Source organism: Heptranchias perlo, chromosome 19 (assembly GCF_035084215.1).
Source record: "Heptranchias perlo isolate sHepPer1 chromosome 19, sHepPer1.hap1, whole genome shotgun sequence".
NCBI classification, from domain to species: domain Eukaryota; kingdom Metazoa; phylum Chordata; class Chondrichthyes; order Hexanchiformes; family Hexanchidae; genus Heptranchias; species Heptranchias perlo.
This window is the reverse complement of record NC_090343.1, coordinates 10,432,429-10,452,418: the sequence shown is the minus strand read 5'-3', so window position 1 is coordinate 10,452,418 and position 19,990 is coordinate 10,432,429. Positions and strand designations below refer to the sequence as shown.

Here is a 19,990-nt window from a genome sequence, read left to right as displayed (position 1 = left end):
CCCTGCTCTTCTTCAAATAGTGCCTTTGGTTCTTTCTCTCCACCTGAGAGGGCAGACGGGGCCTCGGTTTAATGTTTCATATGAAAGACGAAGTAAATTCACCAAAGCCACTCTCCCGGGGGTAGCTATGCCTAATATTGCCACTCCATCTCCAATTCACACTCCCTTCGAAAGCATCACCTACTGGGAGAGTGGTATCAGTGAATGTACCCTTATAAATCTGGGGCTGTAAAGATGAGACAGTACAGTACAGTGGCCACACCTTGAGTACTGCATTCAGTTCCGATCACCAAGGCACAAGGGAAACCTACAAGTCCTGAAGGCAGGAATTCCCTTCACTGGCCACATCCCTTTTGATGTAAGGGGCCATGTTTGGGGCACCAAAAATCCATCTCGCTCCAACCCCTCCCCCCTCCCCCCCACAACTAGACACTTGCTAACGAGGCTGGGACTCAGCACATCCACCAGGAGTGAGCCAGAAAGATCTGCAGAAATTCAGGACCACGTTTCCCTCATTCTGGTTTCAGTTTGAACAATTTACCAGTAACCTACCGTGCTTTTATATTTTCTTAATCTACTGAATGTGGCATTAATAGATTAAATTTGTCTGTGCAGGTAAAGACTGGAATCGTTATGAACATTATGGGCATCCTCCTACTCTTGCTAGCCATAAACACGTGGGGTCAGTATGTGTTCGAACTGTCCACTTATCCTGACTGGGCCAAGATCCACACAAAGGGCATCCAGAATGTTACCATGATCCCCGTGAATGGCACTGTATAAGGCATGGCACCGTGAAACCCATTCCTCCATCAGGTTATGAACCCTCCTCGGGTCATTGCTGTAATGTCGCTGAAGCGAAGAGACGGTCGAGAAATGAGACTGGGTCCAAGTGTGCCAATGAGAAAAAGACCTGGAGAATTTACACTTGATTTTTTTTTTAAATGGTTGAATATTAAATTAACCATTAATTTTTATGTTGGATATAAAGCCATTAGAGTTTTAAAAAAATCTTTCAAATGAGTTTTTGCCTTTAATGACAACTGTTAAATTGTACTTTACAGGGTGAATTGAAGTTAAAACATTCTAGAGGAGAGAGACACCCCAACATTCTGGGTTTTGTTCAGATACTGAAATGCCGGCATCACATTATCACCATGCGGAACAAAAAGCTCCTTTGCCTCTTCTCGTTAAAAATTCTCCAAGGCAACATTGTCAAAGTAGGTTTGACTGGAGCCCCTGATTTTAGCCATACCCACACCATTGACTGACAATAACCTAGGAATTCAACCACAACACACTTTACATTTCCGTAATTAAGCCAATCCGCTGGTTGGGGAATCTAGGGCACATAGCCTAAAAATTAGAGCCGGGTCTTTCAGGAGTGAAGTTAGGAAACACTTCTACACGTAAAGGGTGGTAGAAGTTTGGAACTCTCTTCTGCGAACGGCAGTTGATGCTAGCTCAATCGTTAATTTTAAATTTGAGATTGATAGATTTTTGTTAACTAAAGGCAGCCGGTAGCTAACCGGTTAATAAATAATGATGAACCTTTATAAAACACTGGTTTGGCTACAACTGGAGTATTGTGTCCAGTTCTGGGCACCGCACTGTAGGAAGGATCTGAAGGCCTTAGAGAGGGTGCAGAGGAGATTTACTAGAATGATTCCAGGGATGAGGGACTTAAATTACGTGGATAGACTGGAGAGGCTGGGATTGTTCCCTTTGGAACAGAGAAGGTTGAGAGAAGATTTGATAGAGGTGTTCAAAATCATGAAAGGACTACACAGAGTGGATAGAGAGAAACTGTTCCCATTGGCAGAAGGGTCAAGAACCAGAGGGCATAGATTTAAGGTGACAGGCAAAAGATGTGATATGAGGAAAAACTTTTTTTTACACAGCGAGTGGTTAGGATCTGGAATGCACTGCCGGGGTGCACTGGAGGCAGATTCAATCATGGCCTTCAGAAGGGAACTGGATGAGTACTTGAAACAAAAAAAACGTGCAGGGCTATGGGGATAGGGTGGGGTAGTGGGACTAGCTGTATTGCTCATGCATAGAGCCGGCGCAGACTCGATGGCCTCCTTCCGTGCTGTGACCTTCTATGATTCTATGAAGACCCATTTTGGCACATGCAGGCCAGTCCAACGTGGAGAGCTTAAATTATCCACACACAGAAATGTAAAAGCTGGAGTATTTCCAGAAGTAGGTCCACAATTAAACAGAAATTGTGGAGCACTCATGCTTTATAACTGGATTTTTTTCAGCCATTCACGAGTAAATTTGAGGCTGACAGAGAGTAGATTAATTGGAGATGAAATATTAAGAAAGAAATTATAATGAGCATGAATTTTTTTAAAATACTGATAACTTCCAGCTCTGCAGATGTTATAAGGCAATCTCCTCCGTGATCAAGAAGTCTTAATCAGCAAATGTCTCGGTGCGTTTACTTCAAGGAAGTTGAGCATGTTTTAGTTGGAACATACGAGACTGTGAGGTGATCTAAACAAAGCTTTCAAGATTATGAATGGAATTGAGGAGACTGATCCAGGCAACTTTTTTCCGAAAGGCTCAAATGCCAGGAGACACAAGTTAAAAATCAGGAAGTTAGAAAGGAAGTGAGGGAAAATGTTTTCCCTCACAGGGGTAGAGTTACAGAAAAAATTACCAGGGATAGACATTGAAGAGGACAGTATAAATGAGCTCAAGAAACAATTAGACATGTTTCAGGAGAGAGAATGGGTTGAGAGATTTGGTAAGAATGTGGGTTAAGTGGGATTGATCTCTTACAAGAGACCCTACTTGCAATCTACACTCCCTTCGAGAGTATCTCCCCACAGGGAGAATGGTATCGGTGAGTGTACCCCTGTAAATCTGGGGCTATAATGATGTGGTCAGGCCAGACCTTGAGTACTGAATTCAGTTCTGGTCACCAAGGCACAAGGGAAACTTGAAAGTCCTGAAGGCAGGAATCCCCTCCACTGGCTACACCCCTTTTGACGTGAACAAACGGTCAGTGATGTGTTTGACTTCAGTTGAAACGAACAACAACAACAACTTGCATTTATATAGTGCCTTTAGCATAGTAAAACGTCCAAAGCGCTTCACAGGAGTGATCAAACAAAATTTGACACCGAGCCACACAAACAGGTATTGGAACAGGTGGCCAAAAGCTTGCTCAAAGAGGTAGGTTTTAAGGGGCAACTTAAATGAGGAGAGAAAGGTAGAGAGGCGGAGAGGATTAGGGAGAGAATTCCAGAGTTTAGACCGAGGCAGCTGAAGCCACGGCCACCAGTGGTGGAGCGATTAAAATCGGGGATTTAAAAAAAATTCGTTCATGGGATGTGGGCGTCACTGGCGAGGCCAGCATTTATTGCCCATCCCTAATTGCCATCGAGAAGGTGGTGGTGAGCCGCCTTCTTGAACTGCTGCAGTCCGTGTGGTGACGGTTCTCCCACAATGCTGTTAGGAAGGGAGTTCCAGGATTTTGACTCAGCGACGATAAAGGAACGGCGATATATTTCCAAGTTGGGATGGTGTGTGACTTGAAGGGAAACATGCAGGTGGTGTTGTTCCCATGTGCCTGCTGTCCTTCTAGGTGGTAGAGGTTGCAGGTTTTGGAGGTGCTGCAGTGCATCCTGTGGATGGTACACACTGCAGCCACAGTGCGCCAGAGGTGAAGGGAGTGAATGTTTAGGGTGGTGGATGGGGTGCCAATCAAGCGGGCTGCTTTGTCCTGGATGGTGTCGAGCTTCTTGAGTGTTGTTGGAGCTGCACTCATCCAGGCAAGCGGAGAGTATTCCATCACACTCCTGACTTGTGCCGTGTAGATGGTGGAAAGGCTTTGGGGAGACAGGAGGTGAGTTACCCGCCGGAGAATACCCAGCCTCTGACCTGCTCTCGTAGCCACAGTATTTATATGGCTGGTCCAGTTAAGTTTCTGGTCAGTGGTGACCCCCAGGATGTTGATGGTGGGGGATTCATCAATGGTAATGCCGTTGAATGTCAAGGGGAGGTGGTTAGACTCTCTCTTGTTGGAGATGGTCATTGCCTGGCACTTGTCTGGCATGAATATTACTTGCCACTTATCAGCCCAAACCTGGGTGTTGTCCAGGTCTTGCTGCTTGCGGGCATGGACTGCTTCATTACCTGAGGGGTTGCGAATGGAACTGAACACTGTGCAATCATCAGCGCACATCTCCATTTCTGACCTTATGATGGAGGGAAGGTCATTGATGAAGCAGCTGAAGATGGTTGGGCCTAGAACACTGCCCTGAGGAACTCCTGCAGCAATGTCCTGGGGCTGAGATGATTGGCCTCCAACAACCACTACCATTTTCCTTTGTGCTAGGTATGACTCCAGCTGCTGGAGAGTTTTCCCCCTGATTCCCAGGACTCCTTGGTGCCACACTCAGTCAAATGCTGCCTTGATGTCAAGGGCGGTCACTCTCACCTCACCTCTGAAATTCAGCTCTTTTGTCCATGTTTGGACCAAGGCTGTAATGAGGTCTGGAGCCGAGTGGTCCTGGCGGAACCCAAACTGAGCATCGGTGAGCAGGTTATTGGTGAGTAAGTGCCGCTTGATAGCACTGTCGACGACACCTTCCATCTCTTTGCTGATGATTGAGAGTAGACTGATGGGGCAGTAATTAGCCGAATTGGATTTGTCCTGCTTTTTGTGGACAGGACATACCTGGGCAATTTTCCACATTGTCGGGTAGATTTTTTTTTTTTATTCGTTCACGGGATGTGGGTGTCGCTGGCAAGGCCGGCATTTATTGCCCATCCCTAATTGCCCTCGAGAAGGTGGTGGTGAGCCGCCTTCTTGAACCGCTGCAGTCTGTGTGGTGACGGTTCTCCCACAGTGCTGTTAGGAAGGGAGTTCCAGGATTTTGACCCAGCGACAATGAAGGAACGGCGATATATTTCCAAGTCGGGATGGTGTGTGACTTGGAGGGGAACGTGCAGGTGGTGTTGTTCCCATGCGCCTGCTGCCCTTGTCCTTCTAGGTGGTAGAGGTCGCGGGTTTGGGAGGTGCTGTCGAAGAAGCCTTGGCGAGTTGCTGCAGTGCATCCTGTGGATGGTGCACACTGCAGCCACAGTGTGCCGGTGGTGAAGGGAGTGAATGTTTAGGGTGGTGGATGGGGTGCCAATCAAGCGGGCTGCTTTATCTTGGATGGTGTCGAGCTTCTTGAGTGTTGTTGGAGCTGCACTCATCCAGGCAAGCGGAGAGTATTCCATCACACTCCTGACTTGTGCCTTGTAGATGGTGGAAAGGCTTTGGGGAGTCAGGAGGTGAGTCACTCGCCGCAGAATACACATTCTCTGACCTGCTCTCGTAGCCACGATATTTATATGGCTGGTCCAGTTAAGTTTCTGGTCAATGGTGACCCCCAGGATGTTGATGGTGGGGGATTCATCAATGGTAATGCCGTTGAATGTCAAGGGGAGGTGGTTAGACTCTCTCTTGTTGGAGATGGTCATTGCCTGGCACTTATCTGGCGCGAATGTTACTTGCCACTTATCAGCCCAAGCCTGGATGTTGTCCAGGTCTTGCTGCATGCAGGCTCGGACTGCTTCATTATCTGAGGGGTTGCGAATGGAACTGAACACTGTGCAGTCATCAGCGAACATCCCCATTTCTGACCTTATGATGGAGGGAAGGTCATTGATGAAGCAGCTGAAGATGGTTGGGCCTAGGACACTGCCCTGAGGAACTCCTGCAGCAATGCCCTGGGGCTGAGATGCTTGGCCTCCAACAACCACTACCATCTTCCTTTGTGCTAGGTATGACTCCAGCCACTGGAGAGTTTTCCCCCTGATTCCCATTGACTTCAATTTTACTAGGGCTCCTTGGTGCCACACTCGGTCAAATGCTGCCTTGATGTCAAGGGCGGTGTTGTAGCTGTACTGGAACAGTTTGGCTAGAGGTGTGGCTGGTTCTGGAGCACGAGTCTTCAGCACTACAGCCGGGATGTTGTTGGGCCCATAGCCTTTGCTGTATCCAGTGCACTCAGCCGTTTCTTGATATCACGTGGAATGAATTGAATTGGCTGAAGACTGGCTTCTGTGATGGTGGGGATATCGGGAGGAGGCCGAGATGGATCATCCACTCGGCACTTCTGGCTGAAGATGGTTGCAAACGCTTCAGCCTTGTCTTTTGCACTCACGTGCTAGACTCCCCCATCATTGAGGATGGGGATGTTTACAGAGCCTCCTCCTCCCGTTCGTTGTTTAATTGTCCACCACCATTCACGAGTGGATGTGGCAGGACTGCAGAGCTTTGATCTGATCCGTTGGTTGTGGAATTGCTTCGCTCTGTCTATAGCATGTGGCTTCCGCTGTTTAGCATGCATGTAGTCCTGAGTTGTAGCTTCACCAGGTTGGCACCTCATTTTTGGGTACGCCTGGTGCTGCTCCTGGCATGCTCTTCTACACTCCTCATTGAACCAGGGTTGATCCCCTGGCTTGTTGGTAATAGTAGAGTGAGGAATATGCCAGGCCATGAGGTTACAGATTGTGCTGGAATACAATTCTGCTAATGCTGATGGCCCACAGCGCCTCATGAATGCCTAGTTTTGATGTGCAAGAGGCAAGAATTGGAGGAACGCAGAGATCTCGGAGGGTTGTAGGGCTGGAGGAGGTTACAAAGATAGGGAGGGGTGAGGCATGGAAGGATTTGAAATAAAGGGTGAGAATTTTAAAATCGAGGCGTTCCCGGACCGGGAGCCAATGTAGGTCAGTGAGCACAGGGGTGATGGGTGAACAAGACTTGGTGTGAGTTAGGATACAGGCAGCAGAGTTCAAGTTTATGGAGGGCGGAAGATGGGAGGTCAGCCTAAGTCAGTTTTTCCTTCAGATCTGTCAGAAACCAGTCACAATATCTTAGTGATACCGTCGTTACCATGTCTGCTTGTGCGTAACAGTCAACACAGGCGAAACCAGTGTACGTTGTTGTGGTGCATTTTGTGTTCCTCAAATTATGCATGTCAATGCTAAGGAAAGGAATTAACTTATTCCCTGCTCCTGCAACAATATCAGCATCGCTTTCTCAGATCACGTACAGCAGAGGTGTCCATCCTGCAGCCTGTGGAGCGCATGCAGTCCTGAGCCCTGGCAATCCAACCCTCAAAGCCCAGACAACTCAACCCTATCTCAGTCCTATTTGTGCTTCAATGTCTTATTTGCCAGTTTGTCCTGTTTGAATTTTGTGGGCCTGGAGATTTGAAAAGGGCAGTCCCCAGTGCTGTTGCCTCATTGGTTGTTAAATTCTAAATGAGAACGCCTAAATCTGTTCGTATCACCATGGGGATTTGCAAATTAATGGGACCGTGAGATTAAATGTGGTAAGTGGCCACCGAGGCACCATGGTACATATCTAAGTGACCCACGAAGACATAAAGGTTTGGACACCTCTGATGCACAGCATGGGCTTATATGCAAGGAAAAACTCCCTTTGCACTTGCTGGGAAAGCATGGGTTCAATGTGGAGTAATGATCCCTTTACTCTGCATCTAACTCATTCTATGCCCAACCTGAGAGTGTAATGGTCCCTTTACACGCTCAGGTTGGCTATAGAATGAGTTAGATGTAGAGTAATATTCCCTTTACACTGACGTATGGAACTATCTCAGGCCGGGTATAGATTGAGGGTAAAGCTTGCTGCAACTTGATTAAGAATTGACTTAACACCCAAACCTAGAGGATCATTGTTGCATTTCCATTTCTGCAACAGTCATACCTTTGGGCATCACCGAAAGAGACTGTCAAATTGTGGGTAGCTTTGTGTGGCCGCTGGGAGCCAGGTTGAGCCGACCAAAATAATTTTATATAAGCTAGGATAATTCAGTTAAGAGCAATTACTGAGCACCTAACTGCAAATCAGCTGGAAAGGATATATATGTGGGTGTTGATGGAGGACAAAATTGGATTCAGCCATGAAGTTCCCACCCATGATCCACCAATAATCACAGTCTAGGCTAACACATGAAGACTGGCCACAGAAAGATGGTGGCAACCAGGAAACCATACCTTCAGAATAAGAGGGAGAAAAATTGAGAAAATTGGTGGTTTGGCATTGCTTGGTTAAAGTCCTGTGAGTATACAAATATACTGCCTGATCTGTTTTATACACCCTGTAATACCAACATTTTTATATCATTTCAATTTGTTAATCTGCAGTGCATAGTAACCCAGTATACTCTCTCTCTGGCTCTCTCTCAATTTCCTGCAGTGTGCCAACATTCCTGCACTGTAGCAACTTTCCTGCAGTGTGCCAACTTCCCTTATTCTTGTAAAGTACAGGAATTCCCTTAGATTTCTGATCACCAACAAAGGTGGCCTCAGTGCACCCTGGTAGCAGCATCCAATCTCTGTTGGATATGTCTGAGCTGTGAATGCAATGCATCAGTTACTGCAGTTCCTGCACATTGAACTCCTTGCCCTGCACACTGACCCTGCTTGTTCCATCTCTGTACTAAATGATCTTAAAGCTGCTTTGTGTAATACTCGGTGTTATTGAGGCATGTGGCATTGCAAAAACCATCATGTACAGCATTTGTAATTTTGCCTAAGTAAAATCACACTTAGTATTATGGAAATGTTTCTTTTTTGGCAATGCAAAGTGTTTGTTAATGTAACACTGATAATGACACAAAGGAAACATTTTAAAAGCCTTTCCACCTTCAGTCATAGAGCAACAACCACTGACTAGTTATTGATTACAGATGGATGTGGATAGGGTCATCCCAAGAGCAGTAATGCTGGAGCAGGGTGATGCACCCTGTACACTGTCCTATGAAGTACATTTAAGTCACATATAACATTCAGGTGCAGAAAGTAATCAATAAAGCTAATGGAATGCTGGCCTTTATATCTAGAGGACTGGATTACAAGGGGGCAGAAGTTATGCTGCAGCTATACAAAACCCTGGTTAGACCGCACCTGGAGTACTGTGAGCAGTTCTGGGCACCGCACCTTCGGAAGGACATATTGGCCTTGGAGGGAGTGCAGCGTAGGTTTACTAGAATGATACCCGGACTTCAAGGATTAAGTTACGAGGAGAGATTACACAAATTGGGGTTGTATTCTCTAGCGTTTAGAAGGTTAAGGGGTGATCTGATCGAAGTGTATAAGATATTTAGGGGAACGGATAGGGTGGATAGAGAGAAACTATTTCCACTGGTTGGGGATTCTAGGAGCAGGGGGCACGGTCTAAAAATTAGAGCCAGACTTTTCAGGAGTGAGATTAGAAAACATTTCTATACACAAAGGGTGGTAGAAGTTTGATACTAGCTCAATTGCTAAATTTAAATGTGAGATGGATAGCTTTTTGGCAACCAAAGGTATTAAGGGATATGGGCCAAAGGCAGGTATATGGAGTTAAATCACAGATCAGCCATGACCTTATCAAATGGCGGAGCAGGCACGAGGGGCTGAATGGCCTACTCCTGTTCTTATGTTCCTATGAAAGAAAGAACTGCATTTACATTGCGCCATTCACAACCTCAGGATGTCCCAAAATGCTTTACAGCCAATTAAGTAGTTTTTAAAAAAACTTAGTCACTGTGGTAATGTAGAAAACATAGCAGCCAATTTGCGCACAGCAAGCTCCCACAAACAGCAATGAGGTAAATGACCAGACAATCTGTATTAGTGATGTTGGTTGAGGGATAAATATTGGCTAGGACACCAAGGAGAACTCCACCTCTCTTCTTTGAATAGTGCCATGGGATCTTGTTACATCCATTCAAGAGGGCAGATTGGGCCTTGGTTTAAAGTCTTATCCCAAAGACGGCACCTCCGACAGTCCGACAGTATAGCGCTTCCTTAGTACTGAACTGAAGTGTCAGCCTAGATTTTGCGCTCAAGTGTCTAGAGTGGGGCTTGAACACATAACCTTCTGTCTCAGAGAGAAGGGTGCTACCGCTGAGCCACAGCTGACACCACGGGGTATTAGCCCCTGTGCATTTTTTGATACCTGAATCTCCAGCCCCAGAAGGTTTCCATTATGACTGACATGTGCCCTCTGGCTTCACCTTGGAGTGACTAGTCTCATCATTCAGAGGAGATACTCATGACTACCTTCTGCTTGTATTGATGCCACCTGTGAGATTTGGCTTCAGCTTTCTCGATCCAAGATTCAGGCGATCACCAAGTCAGGCCTCTAGGTTGGATCCAAGTAACTGTTGTCAGGTCTCAGTGTCCCTGTAGTACTTCTTCCGACTATTCTTCATGTGAAAGCCTAGACAGTGAGTTCCAGCTGACTTTATAGACAAGGAAAGCGTCATGGCTGAGCCTAATCCTTTCCTCAGTTGATGCTGTCACAGGCATACTTTCTAGCAAGTAGGAGTGGAAACCTGGGCTAATTTCCCCACCCCCCCCAGTCAAGGGACAGTAAACATAATTGTCTTCTATGTCCCTGGCTGAGATCAGCTAACTAAGCACAGACCAGGGATCAAACTGTTTATGGAAGTTTCCTGCCAGGGCCACTGAGAAATCCAACAGAGCCTCCATATCGCAAACACCCTGCTCCCTGTGACGCTCGATGACAATTAGTAAGGAAACTCAAACATTGATGGCATGAAACAGTTCTAATAAGTTCTAATCTCTCTGGTCCTCACAAGGAATAACAAGGCTTGACATTACGGATGAGCACAGTGCACTTTGACTGTACAGTTGTTATTCAACAAGTGATTTCACGGACAAGAAACTTTTGGAAAATCTTTCATAAATGATTTATGTCAATGGTAGAACTGGTCAAATAATTGTCAAGCTGGATGTTAGTCAAATTGTTTCAACATGACCCTGGAACGGCAGTAATAACTGATGCATTTAACAGGTTTCGACCCGCAATTCCTTTTGTGCTGAGGGAAGGGTTTGTGATTTAAAGATACAGTACAGGTGGTAGCAGAATCATAAACAATGTTGGCCTTGGAAATCCTCAGCCATTCCGGCGATATCCCACCGTAACTTCGGCAGGAGTCCACAGGTACAAGGCAGAAATTAGACTGGGACTCCTACGTGCAGAATCTTGGCTTTGTGCCAAGCAATCCAGATGGCCCTTCAGATTACCCTAGTTTCTGAATAACAACAAATTCTCAATTTATATTGGACTGTTGCTCATAATTCTTGTAATCCTTAACAGGCTAAAAAAAAAAGTTTCTAAAATTGATGCCTCAGCCTAGTTGACAGCCACCATTAACTTGTTACATTGGAACATTTGTTGCACCTTTATGTATGTAACGTTAAATTGACCGCTGTTAGCTGAAAAACACAGGAAAGCAACATTGACAAGAAAGCACAAGCTGTAAGAAACAGAAGATCTGGTTTTTACATGTTGCTACTCACTTTGTTGGAAAAAGTGCAATGAAAAGTCTACATCCTCAGCACATTATTACCATATCACCCATCTGACTTGGGACTCTTACATATCTTCTCCCTATGGCAAACAATATCCCCAGCCAAAGAGGGCAGGTAGTTGGTTTGAGGTAACTCTCTATCTGATTTTCCTTCCTTCCTTATGAAGGGGGTGGAGGGGGGGGGGGGGGTGACTGGGAGGGTGAACTTTTGACATTTCCCAATAAAGGAATACATGAGATTGAGAACTTACAGCATGGGAAGTAGCAAATGTGAACCTGCATTCCATTGCTCTGTAGTACAGTTTCTTGGAGATCCATCTTGCCCTCTCTGTTTTATATTACTCCTCCATTTGCTATCAAAGTTGAGAGAAAGAAAGAAAGGCTTGCATTTATATAGCGCCTTCCATGACCTTAGGACGTCCCAAAGCACTTTACAGCCAATGATGTACTTTTGAAGCGTAGTCACTGTTGTAATGTAGGAAACATGGCAGCCAATTTGCACACAGCATGGTCCCACAAGCAGCAATGTGATAGTGATCAAATAAATAATCTGTTTTAATGATGTTGGTTGAGGGATGAATGATGAATGTTGGCCAGGACACTGGGAGAGCTCCCCTGCGCTTCTTCAAATAGAGCCATGGGATCTTTTACATCCACCTGAGAGAGCAGACAGAACCTCAGTTTAACGTCTCATCCAAAAGACGGCACCTCTGACAATACAGCAATCCCTCAGTACTGCACTAAAGTTAACTGATTTCAGGCAGGGTGATGATAGGAGCACTATGATTGGCCCCTGATCGATGTCTAATGGTTCTAGGATTCCCAACCTTCCCGGAATGACCGGGAGTCTCCTGAAATCAGTGATTCCTATCCCGAGCGCTGCCTCTAGCAGTCCGAGAGATCAGCGATTTAAATTTCCCGCCGCGGTGCGCCCCCTCCCCCACCCACCACTCTGTGACATCACCGGGGACCCAACCTTTATAAGGTGAATGCAATAACATTTGTAGAAGTCATGTGATCACGGCACATGAGCAGAATGTCACGTGATCACATCATCACGTGATCAAACCTGTGCACAAGGGTGCGTGCATGTAGGTGTTGCGGGGACATCAGGTACAGGTAGGATGGGTTCTTTTGTGATGCCCCTCTCCTCTTCCCCATGATCAAAGTGCCTGCTGACATGCACTGTCGAGGTACACACATGAAGAATGTTCACTTGGGCGAGGCAGCAGAAAGTAGACCTGAACTCCAGCAGAACTCTGTGCCTTCAGGAGCAGAAGGAAAATATGCACAGGAATGTTACACTTCTGCGAAACAGGATTTCTCAATTATCCTCTCTTCCTGTCAGCACTGAAAAAAACTTGGCACCGCAATGTTGTTTGTATAAATTCCATGTGGGAATTTCCAATGGAAAAGCTCTAAAAAGAGATAAACAAAACTTGGCAGTGTGTTCATGGCTGCAATTAGCTCTAGGGTTCAGATGATTCTAAAATGTTTCAGTCCGTTCATGATTGATGGAGAGTGAAATTCCACGGTGGTTCTCTTGCCCGCACACCACAACTTCGGCAGAAGGGCAGCGGAAACCCCGGGGAAAAAAAACAACGGATGAGCAGGAGAATGTCCGCGGAAATGCACCCCCATGACATCATGGGAAGAGATTTTCAACCAGTTGGGAATCAACACCAGGCATTCAGTTTTAGGCATCACACCTCAGGAAGGATATACTGGCCTTGGAATGGGTACATCGCGGATTTACCAGAATGATACCGGGCTTTAAAGGGTTAAATTATGAAGACAACTTGGTTTATATTCCCTTGAGTTTAGAAGGTTGAGGGGTGATCTAATTTAGTTATTTAAAATGATAAAGGGATTCAATATTATCGATACAGAGAAACTATTTCCTCTGGTGGGGTAATCCAGAACAAGGAGGCACAATCTTAAAGTTAGAGCCAGGCCATTTAGGAGCGAAATCAGGAAGTACTTTTTCACACAACGGGTAGTGGAAATCTGGAACTTACTCCCCAAAAGGCTATGGATGCTGGGGTCAATTAAACTTTCAAGGCTGAGATCGATAAACTTTTGTTGGGTAAGGGTATCAAGGAATATGGATCAATGGCAGATAAATGGAGTTGAGGTACAGATCAGACATGATCTGATTGAATGGCGTAACAGGCTCGAGGGGCTAAGTGGCCTACTTCTGTTCCTATGTTTCTAGGCCACCACAACCCATTTTCTTCCACTGCCTGCCCAGAATCCACCACAAAACGCATGGTAAATGGGAGGAAAATCAAGACCATCAGCTGTAAAAGAAAGAAAAGACTTGCATTTAAACAGTACCTTACACATTCTCAGGACATTCCAAAGCACTTCATAGTCAATGAGTTACTTTTTAAAGTTGTTGTGTAGGCAAACCCAGCAGCTTACTTGTGCACAACGAGCTCCCACAAACAGCAATGACCAGTTAATCTGTTTTGGTGGAATTGGTTGAGGGATGAATGTTGGCCAGGACCCCGGAAGAACTCTCTGCTCTTTTTTGAGAAGGCGCCATGGGATCTTTTACGTCCACCTGAACATGTAGACTGGACCTTGGTTTAAATTCTCACCCAGAAGGCAACACCTCTGGTAATGCAGCACTCCCTCAAGGGCTGCGCTGAAACGTTGGCCGAGATTATGTACTAAAATTCTGAGGCGAGGCATGAGCTTACAACCTTCTAAGTCAGAGGCAAGAGTGCTATTACTGAGCCGAATGAGGCTGCTGAATTAGATCCTACCATCATCAGTAAACAAGGGAAGGGGAAGTAGATGAGCCTGAGTAGGGCTATAGTAACAAGCGAAACAGCCTATCTGATCCAGTCCACTTGGCACTGTTGTGAGTGAGCTTTCATGCCTGTGCAAGATCGGAATACACATATTGGCATTGTTTCTGTTGCCCATTTTTTAAATCTATGCCAACTTCACTGGCGTGAACTTGGCAGCATGAACAGGTACTGCAAAGTTGTGTTACATGAGGTTTAAGTCCCTGAAAGGAGAGTTCAGTTCCAAAGTTCGAAACCCAAGAGACTGACAATTGTGAGGTTGAGTTTTATTGCAGTGGAGTTGAGCATATAACTAATTTTTCTGCATATTTATATCCATTTAACAGGAAATAGATAATAGGTTGTGCACAGTATGCTCTCCCACTGATATGTCACAATGTTTCATACAACTACTAAGTGAAGGAGAATGGATGTATAAAAATCTATTGTACATTGCGTCCTGTTAAGTGTTCGACTGTTCCACCTTATAATTTTATTTGATTTTTTTCCCCCCCTTAGTTTACCTTAAAACAAAAAGATAAAAATAATAAATTTGTAATATCTGACAGAACTTGTAGTACAAATGACAGCACTGCACCGTTATTATTTGTTCTGTATTCAAACATGGCCAAGTGTTGCACAGGATTCATCATCACGTCAACAACAACTTGCATTTATATGAGGCCTTTAATGGAGGAAAATATCTCACGGCGCTTCACAGGAGTGTAATCAGATAAAAATTGACAACGAGCCAAAGAATGAGACATTAGGATGAATGACTAAACCTTAGTTAAAGAGCTAAGTTTTAAGGAGGGTCTTAAAGGAGGAGAGGTGGAGAAGCGGAGAGGTTTAGGAAGAATTAGGAATTCCAGAGCTTAGGGCCTGTATGTGGCCTTCAAAAAGGAATTGGATAAATACTTGAAGGGAAAAAATTTGCAGGGCTATGGGGAAAGAGCAGGGGAATGGGACTAACTGGATTGCTCTTACAAAGAGCCGACATGGGCTCAATGGGCCGAATGGCCTCCTTCTATGCTGTAACCATTCTATGATTGTATGATTCTATATGGCTGAAGGCACAGCCGCCAATAGTGGGACGAAGGGAGTGGGGGTGCACAACAGGCCAGAGTTGGAGGAATGCAGAGTCCTTGGAGGGTTGTAGGGCTGGAGGAGGTGACAGAGATACTTAGAGACAAAGATAGAGGGGCGAGGCCATGGAATGATTTGAACAAGAGGGTGAGAATTTTTAATTGATCAGGAGCCAAAGTAGGTCAGCGAGCACAGAGTGATGGGTGAGTGGGACTTGGTGCAGAGTTTTGGATGAGCTCAAGTTTATAGAGGGTGGAAGATGGGAGGCCAGTCAGGAGAGCATTAGAAGTATGGAGGTATTTAAGGTATGGATGAGGGTTTCAGCAGCAGATGAGCTGAGGTAGGGCGAAGATGGGCGATGTTACAGAGATGAAAGTAGACAATCTTTGTGATGGAGAGGATATGGGGTCAGAAGTTCAGCTCTGGGTCAAATAGAATGCAGAGGTTACAAACAGTCTAGTTCAGCCTGAGACAGTGCGCAGGCAGGGGAATGGAACAGATGATGAGAGAACCCATTGGTGTCTTCCCAGTGTTTAATTGGAGAAAATTGTGGCTCATCCAGGACTGGATGTCAGACAAGCAATCTGACGACACAGAGGCAGTGAAGGGATTAAGAGAGGTGGTGAGGTAGAGGTGGGTGTCGTCAGTGCACATGTGGAACTTGACGTCATGTCCTTGGATGAGGGGCAGCAGGTAGATGAGGAATAGGACAGGGCCGAGGATAAATCCTTGGGAGACTCCAAAGGTAACGGTGCAGGGGGCAGGAAGAGAAGTCATTGCAGGAGATTGTCTGGCTACGACTGGATAGGTAAGAGTGGGAACCAGGCAAGGGCAGTCCCACTCAACTGGGCAATGGAGGAGAGGCATTGGAGGAGGTATAGGACAGTGTATCGGGACAGGTTAAATGGCCTGGCATAAGCATAGAATATGATGGAGTAGTTAGCATGGGGAATTCATTAGCTGAACTCAGCTAGACATGTATATAGAACCACATGTTCTATATGCACTGCAGATGGGAGACACACCCTTGAGCAAACCAGTTAGAAAAGGAAGCAGAAGTAGAAGCAGATTTGACACTCTCTGACTACATACAATGTAAACAGAATTTATACTGAACAAAGGAGAGACTTGATTAAGTTAGCAAAGCCTGATTATAATAAACCATATCAATTAAGGCCTAGCGAGAATGGAAAATTTCTAAGAGAAAAGGGATGCGCTCAGCGGAACAATGTAAGGAAAGTAACCTAGAGAAGTACAAATAAGAATTGGGGCCTTTAGTTCCCACGGTTTCGCGCTGAAAACAGTCATGTGACAACTACTGAGTCAGTACGAGTGACAGTTGCAGACAAAGAAACTGCACAAGATGTGTGTTTCAAGCAAGGTATAAAAATGTAATGAAACCCTGTTAGGTGAGCTCAGCTTTAGGAACAACCTTGACTGGTGATGCTGCTAGCCCCAGATGAGTCTCCTGCTGGTGAGTGTATAGACATATCACTTACTTGTATTACTCATGTTTTGTACATTGCAACAGTGACTACTCTTCAACAGTGCTTAATTGGCTGTAAAGCGCTTTGGCACGTCCTGAGGTCGTGAAAGGCGCTATATAAATGCAAATCTTTCCTCCTTTCTATGTGTGCTGTCCAATGAAATCTCTCAAGTTGATCTGACTCTTGGGTCTTGAACCTTTATTCATGGAGTGCAGATCACTGACAACAGGAGGATGGTGTGGTCAACTGTGTCAAAGGCTGCAGAGAGGTCGAGAAGAATGAGCAGGGATAGTGCACCATGGTTACAGTCACAGAGGATGTGGCTTCGAGTATTAGTCATTTCAGTACTGTGGCAGGGACGGAAACCTGATTGGAGGGATTCAAACATGGAGTTGCGGGAAAGGTGGGCACAGATTTGGGAGGCAGCAACACGTTCAAGGACTGGAGAGGAAAGGGAGGTTGGAGATGGGGCGGTAGTTTGCAAGGACAGAGGGGTCAAAGGTGACTTTTTTGAGAAGTGGGGTGATGACGGCAGAGTTGAAAGGGAGGGAGGCTGTTTCTGAGGAGAGGGAACCGTTTACAATATCAGCTGGAATGGAGGCCAGGAAGGGAAGTTGGGAGGTTAGCAGTTTAGTAGGAATAGGGTCGAGAGAGCAGAAGGTGGGTCTCATGGACAAGATGAGCTTGGAGAGGAGATGAGGACAGATAAAAGAGAAACTAGACAAAGATCTAAGTTCAAGGCTACGGCACAGGGAACCTTGAGGGAAGCTTGGCTTGGTTGGCAAGGGGAAGGGGAAGGGAGGGATGCGGCAAAGGCAGCTGAACGGATAGTCTCAATCTTAATGACAAAGAAGTCCATGAGCTCCTCATCTTTATTGTTGGAGGAGAGGGTAGAGGGGGAAGGGGAGACGGGTAGAGGGGGAAAAGAAGCTGGAGGTTATCTTCACATTCCAGAATGATCCTGGACTAGTGAGCAGCTTTGGCTGAGGAAAGCAAGGTCCAATAATGCTTGATGTGATCCAAATCTGGCGATGAATGGCTAAACCAGTTGTGCTCCATATGCATTCAAGTTTGGACATAATGGAGCGAAGATGGGAGCCGTACCGGGGGAACGACCAAGGTGAGAGAGAGTAAGAGTTTTACTGGGGACGAGGACATCATAGGCAGAGGTGAGAGTGTGACTGAGCAGATCAATAGCTGCAGATGTATTGTGGCGAACAGAGGGCCAAAGGCTATACAGTGGGAGTTTGAAAGTGCCATTGTAAGTGACAAGGGAAAGTTTTCTCCAGGGATGTACACAGAAGAAAGTAGGGTTGGAAGGGAGAATAGGGCTATGAGTGGTTTGGGATACAAGGAAGTAATGGCCATGTCTGTGATTGAGACAAAGGGAATAGAGAGATTACGTGAGATGGTATGGTTGAGGGAGTGGCCATGAATATGGGTTTGAGAGTTTATAATTTTTTTTATTTGTTCATGGGATGTGGGCGCCACTGGCAAGGCCAGCATTTATTGCCCATCCCTAATTGCCCTGGAGAAGATGGTGGTGAGCCACCTTCTTGAACCGCTGCAGTCCGAGTGGTGAAGGTTCTCCCACAGTGCTGTTAGGTAGGGAGTTCCAGGATTTTGACCCAGCGACGATGAAGGAACGGCGATATATTTCCAAGTCGGGATGGTGTGTGACTTGGAGGGGAACGTGCAGGTGGTGTTGTTCCCATGTGCCTGCTGCTCTTGTCCTTCTAGGTGGTAGAGGTCGCGGGTTTGGGAAGTGCTGTCAAAGAAGCCTTGACGAGTTGCTGCAGTGCATCCTATGGATAGTACACACTGCAGCCACGGTGCGCCGATGGTGAAGAGAGTGAATGTTTAGGGTGGTGGATGGGGTGCCAATCAAGTGGGCTGCTTTGTCCTGGATGGTGTTGAGCTTCTTGAGTGTTGTTGGAGCTGCACTCATCCAGGCAAGCGGAGAGTATTCCATCACACTCCTGACTTGTGCCTTGTAGATGGTAGAAAGGCTTTGGAGAGTCAGGAGGTGAATCACTCGCCACAGAATACCCAGCCTCTGACCTGCTCTTGTAGCCACAGTATTTATGTGGCTGGTCCAGTTAAGTTTCTGGTCAATGGTGACCCCCAGGATGTTGATGGTGAGGGATTCGTCAATGGTAATGCCGTTGAATGTCAAGGGGAGGTGGTCATTGCCTGGCACTTGTCTGGCACGAATGTTACTTATATGGAGGGACAGAAAGGCAATGAACTCAGAGGAGAGAGGGCAAGGTGAGTTGAGATGAAGGACAAAATCACCGAGGATGAGAAGTCGTTCGGTGCAGAGGCTGAGGGAGAAAGTGAGTGAGGATATCTCGGTGAGAAACTTGGAGTGGGACTTTGGTGGGCGATAGTGAACAGGGATGTTAAAGGTGAGGCGAGTGGCATGGAACAAGGTGAGGTGCTCAAAGGAGAAGAAGGTGCCAGAAGAGTAGGGGGGACAGACCAAGGTGCGATTTGGTAATAATAGCCACACAGTGGTTGAGGTGGAGCAAGTGTTGGGAGGTGTAGCCAGGCAATGAGGCTTCAGTAAGAGGCAAAGTTTCATCACCTGTGAGCCAAGTTTCTGTCAAGGCCATGATATCAATGCAATCATCCACAATAAGGTCATGGATGGCAAGCGCCTTGTTCATAAGAGAACGGACATTATGGAGGGAGATGTGGAGAGGGGCGGTGATTATTTTTTATTTGTTCTTGGGATATGGGCAACACTGGCAAGGCAGATTATAATGCCCATCCCTAATTGTGCTGAAGGCATTAATAGTCAACCAAGTAGTGTGAAACTGGAGTCACGTGTAGGCCATACTGGTAGGAGTGGCTGGTTCCCTTCCCGAAGGACATTAGTGAACCTTGGGTTTCTAACAAAAAAAATCCAGCTGCTTTCATGGACATTTTTTCTGGTGCCAGCCCACAAAATACCAGATTTATTGAACTTATTTTCACATTTATTGGTCGGATCTAGACTCAAGACCTCTGGCCTATAGGTCCAATACCATAATCGCTAGACTACCATACCCTAATTGAAATATTACTTCTAAAAGCTTAACATGCTTATGTAGTATCGGCAGTCTTGTGGAGTTTTATTCCTTCTGAACTCCATGTGAGGGAGATGGAGACCGTGTGTGTGAGAAAGAGAGGGAGACAGAGAAGGAGGGAGAGTCCACGGAAAGAGATATATTGAGAAGAGAGAAAATTACTGATGAAAGAGAAAGCAGTTAGAGGCCCA

At 45.9% G+C, this 19,990-nt stretch overlaps 1 protein-coding gene across 2 annotated transcripts in view; it reads left to right on the top strand.

The window, feature by feature from the left end:
- The window catches only part of LOC137335156 (Na(+)/dicarboxylate cotransporter 3-like), a 42,105-nt gene extending 33,511 nt beyond the window's left edge, over nt 1-8,594 (top strand). For both annotated transcript variants that reach the window (XM_068000304.1, XM_068000303.1), the window contains exon 13: nt 616-8,594. In XM_068000304.1, coding sequence (XP_067856405.1) covers nt 616-783 — 168 coding nt within the window. In that variant the 3' untranslated portion in view covers nt 784-8,594. The remainder of the gene's footprint in view (nt 1-615) is intronic.
- The last annotated feature ends 11,396 nt before the right edge of the window (nt 8,595-19,990 follow it).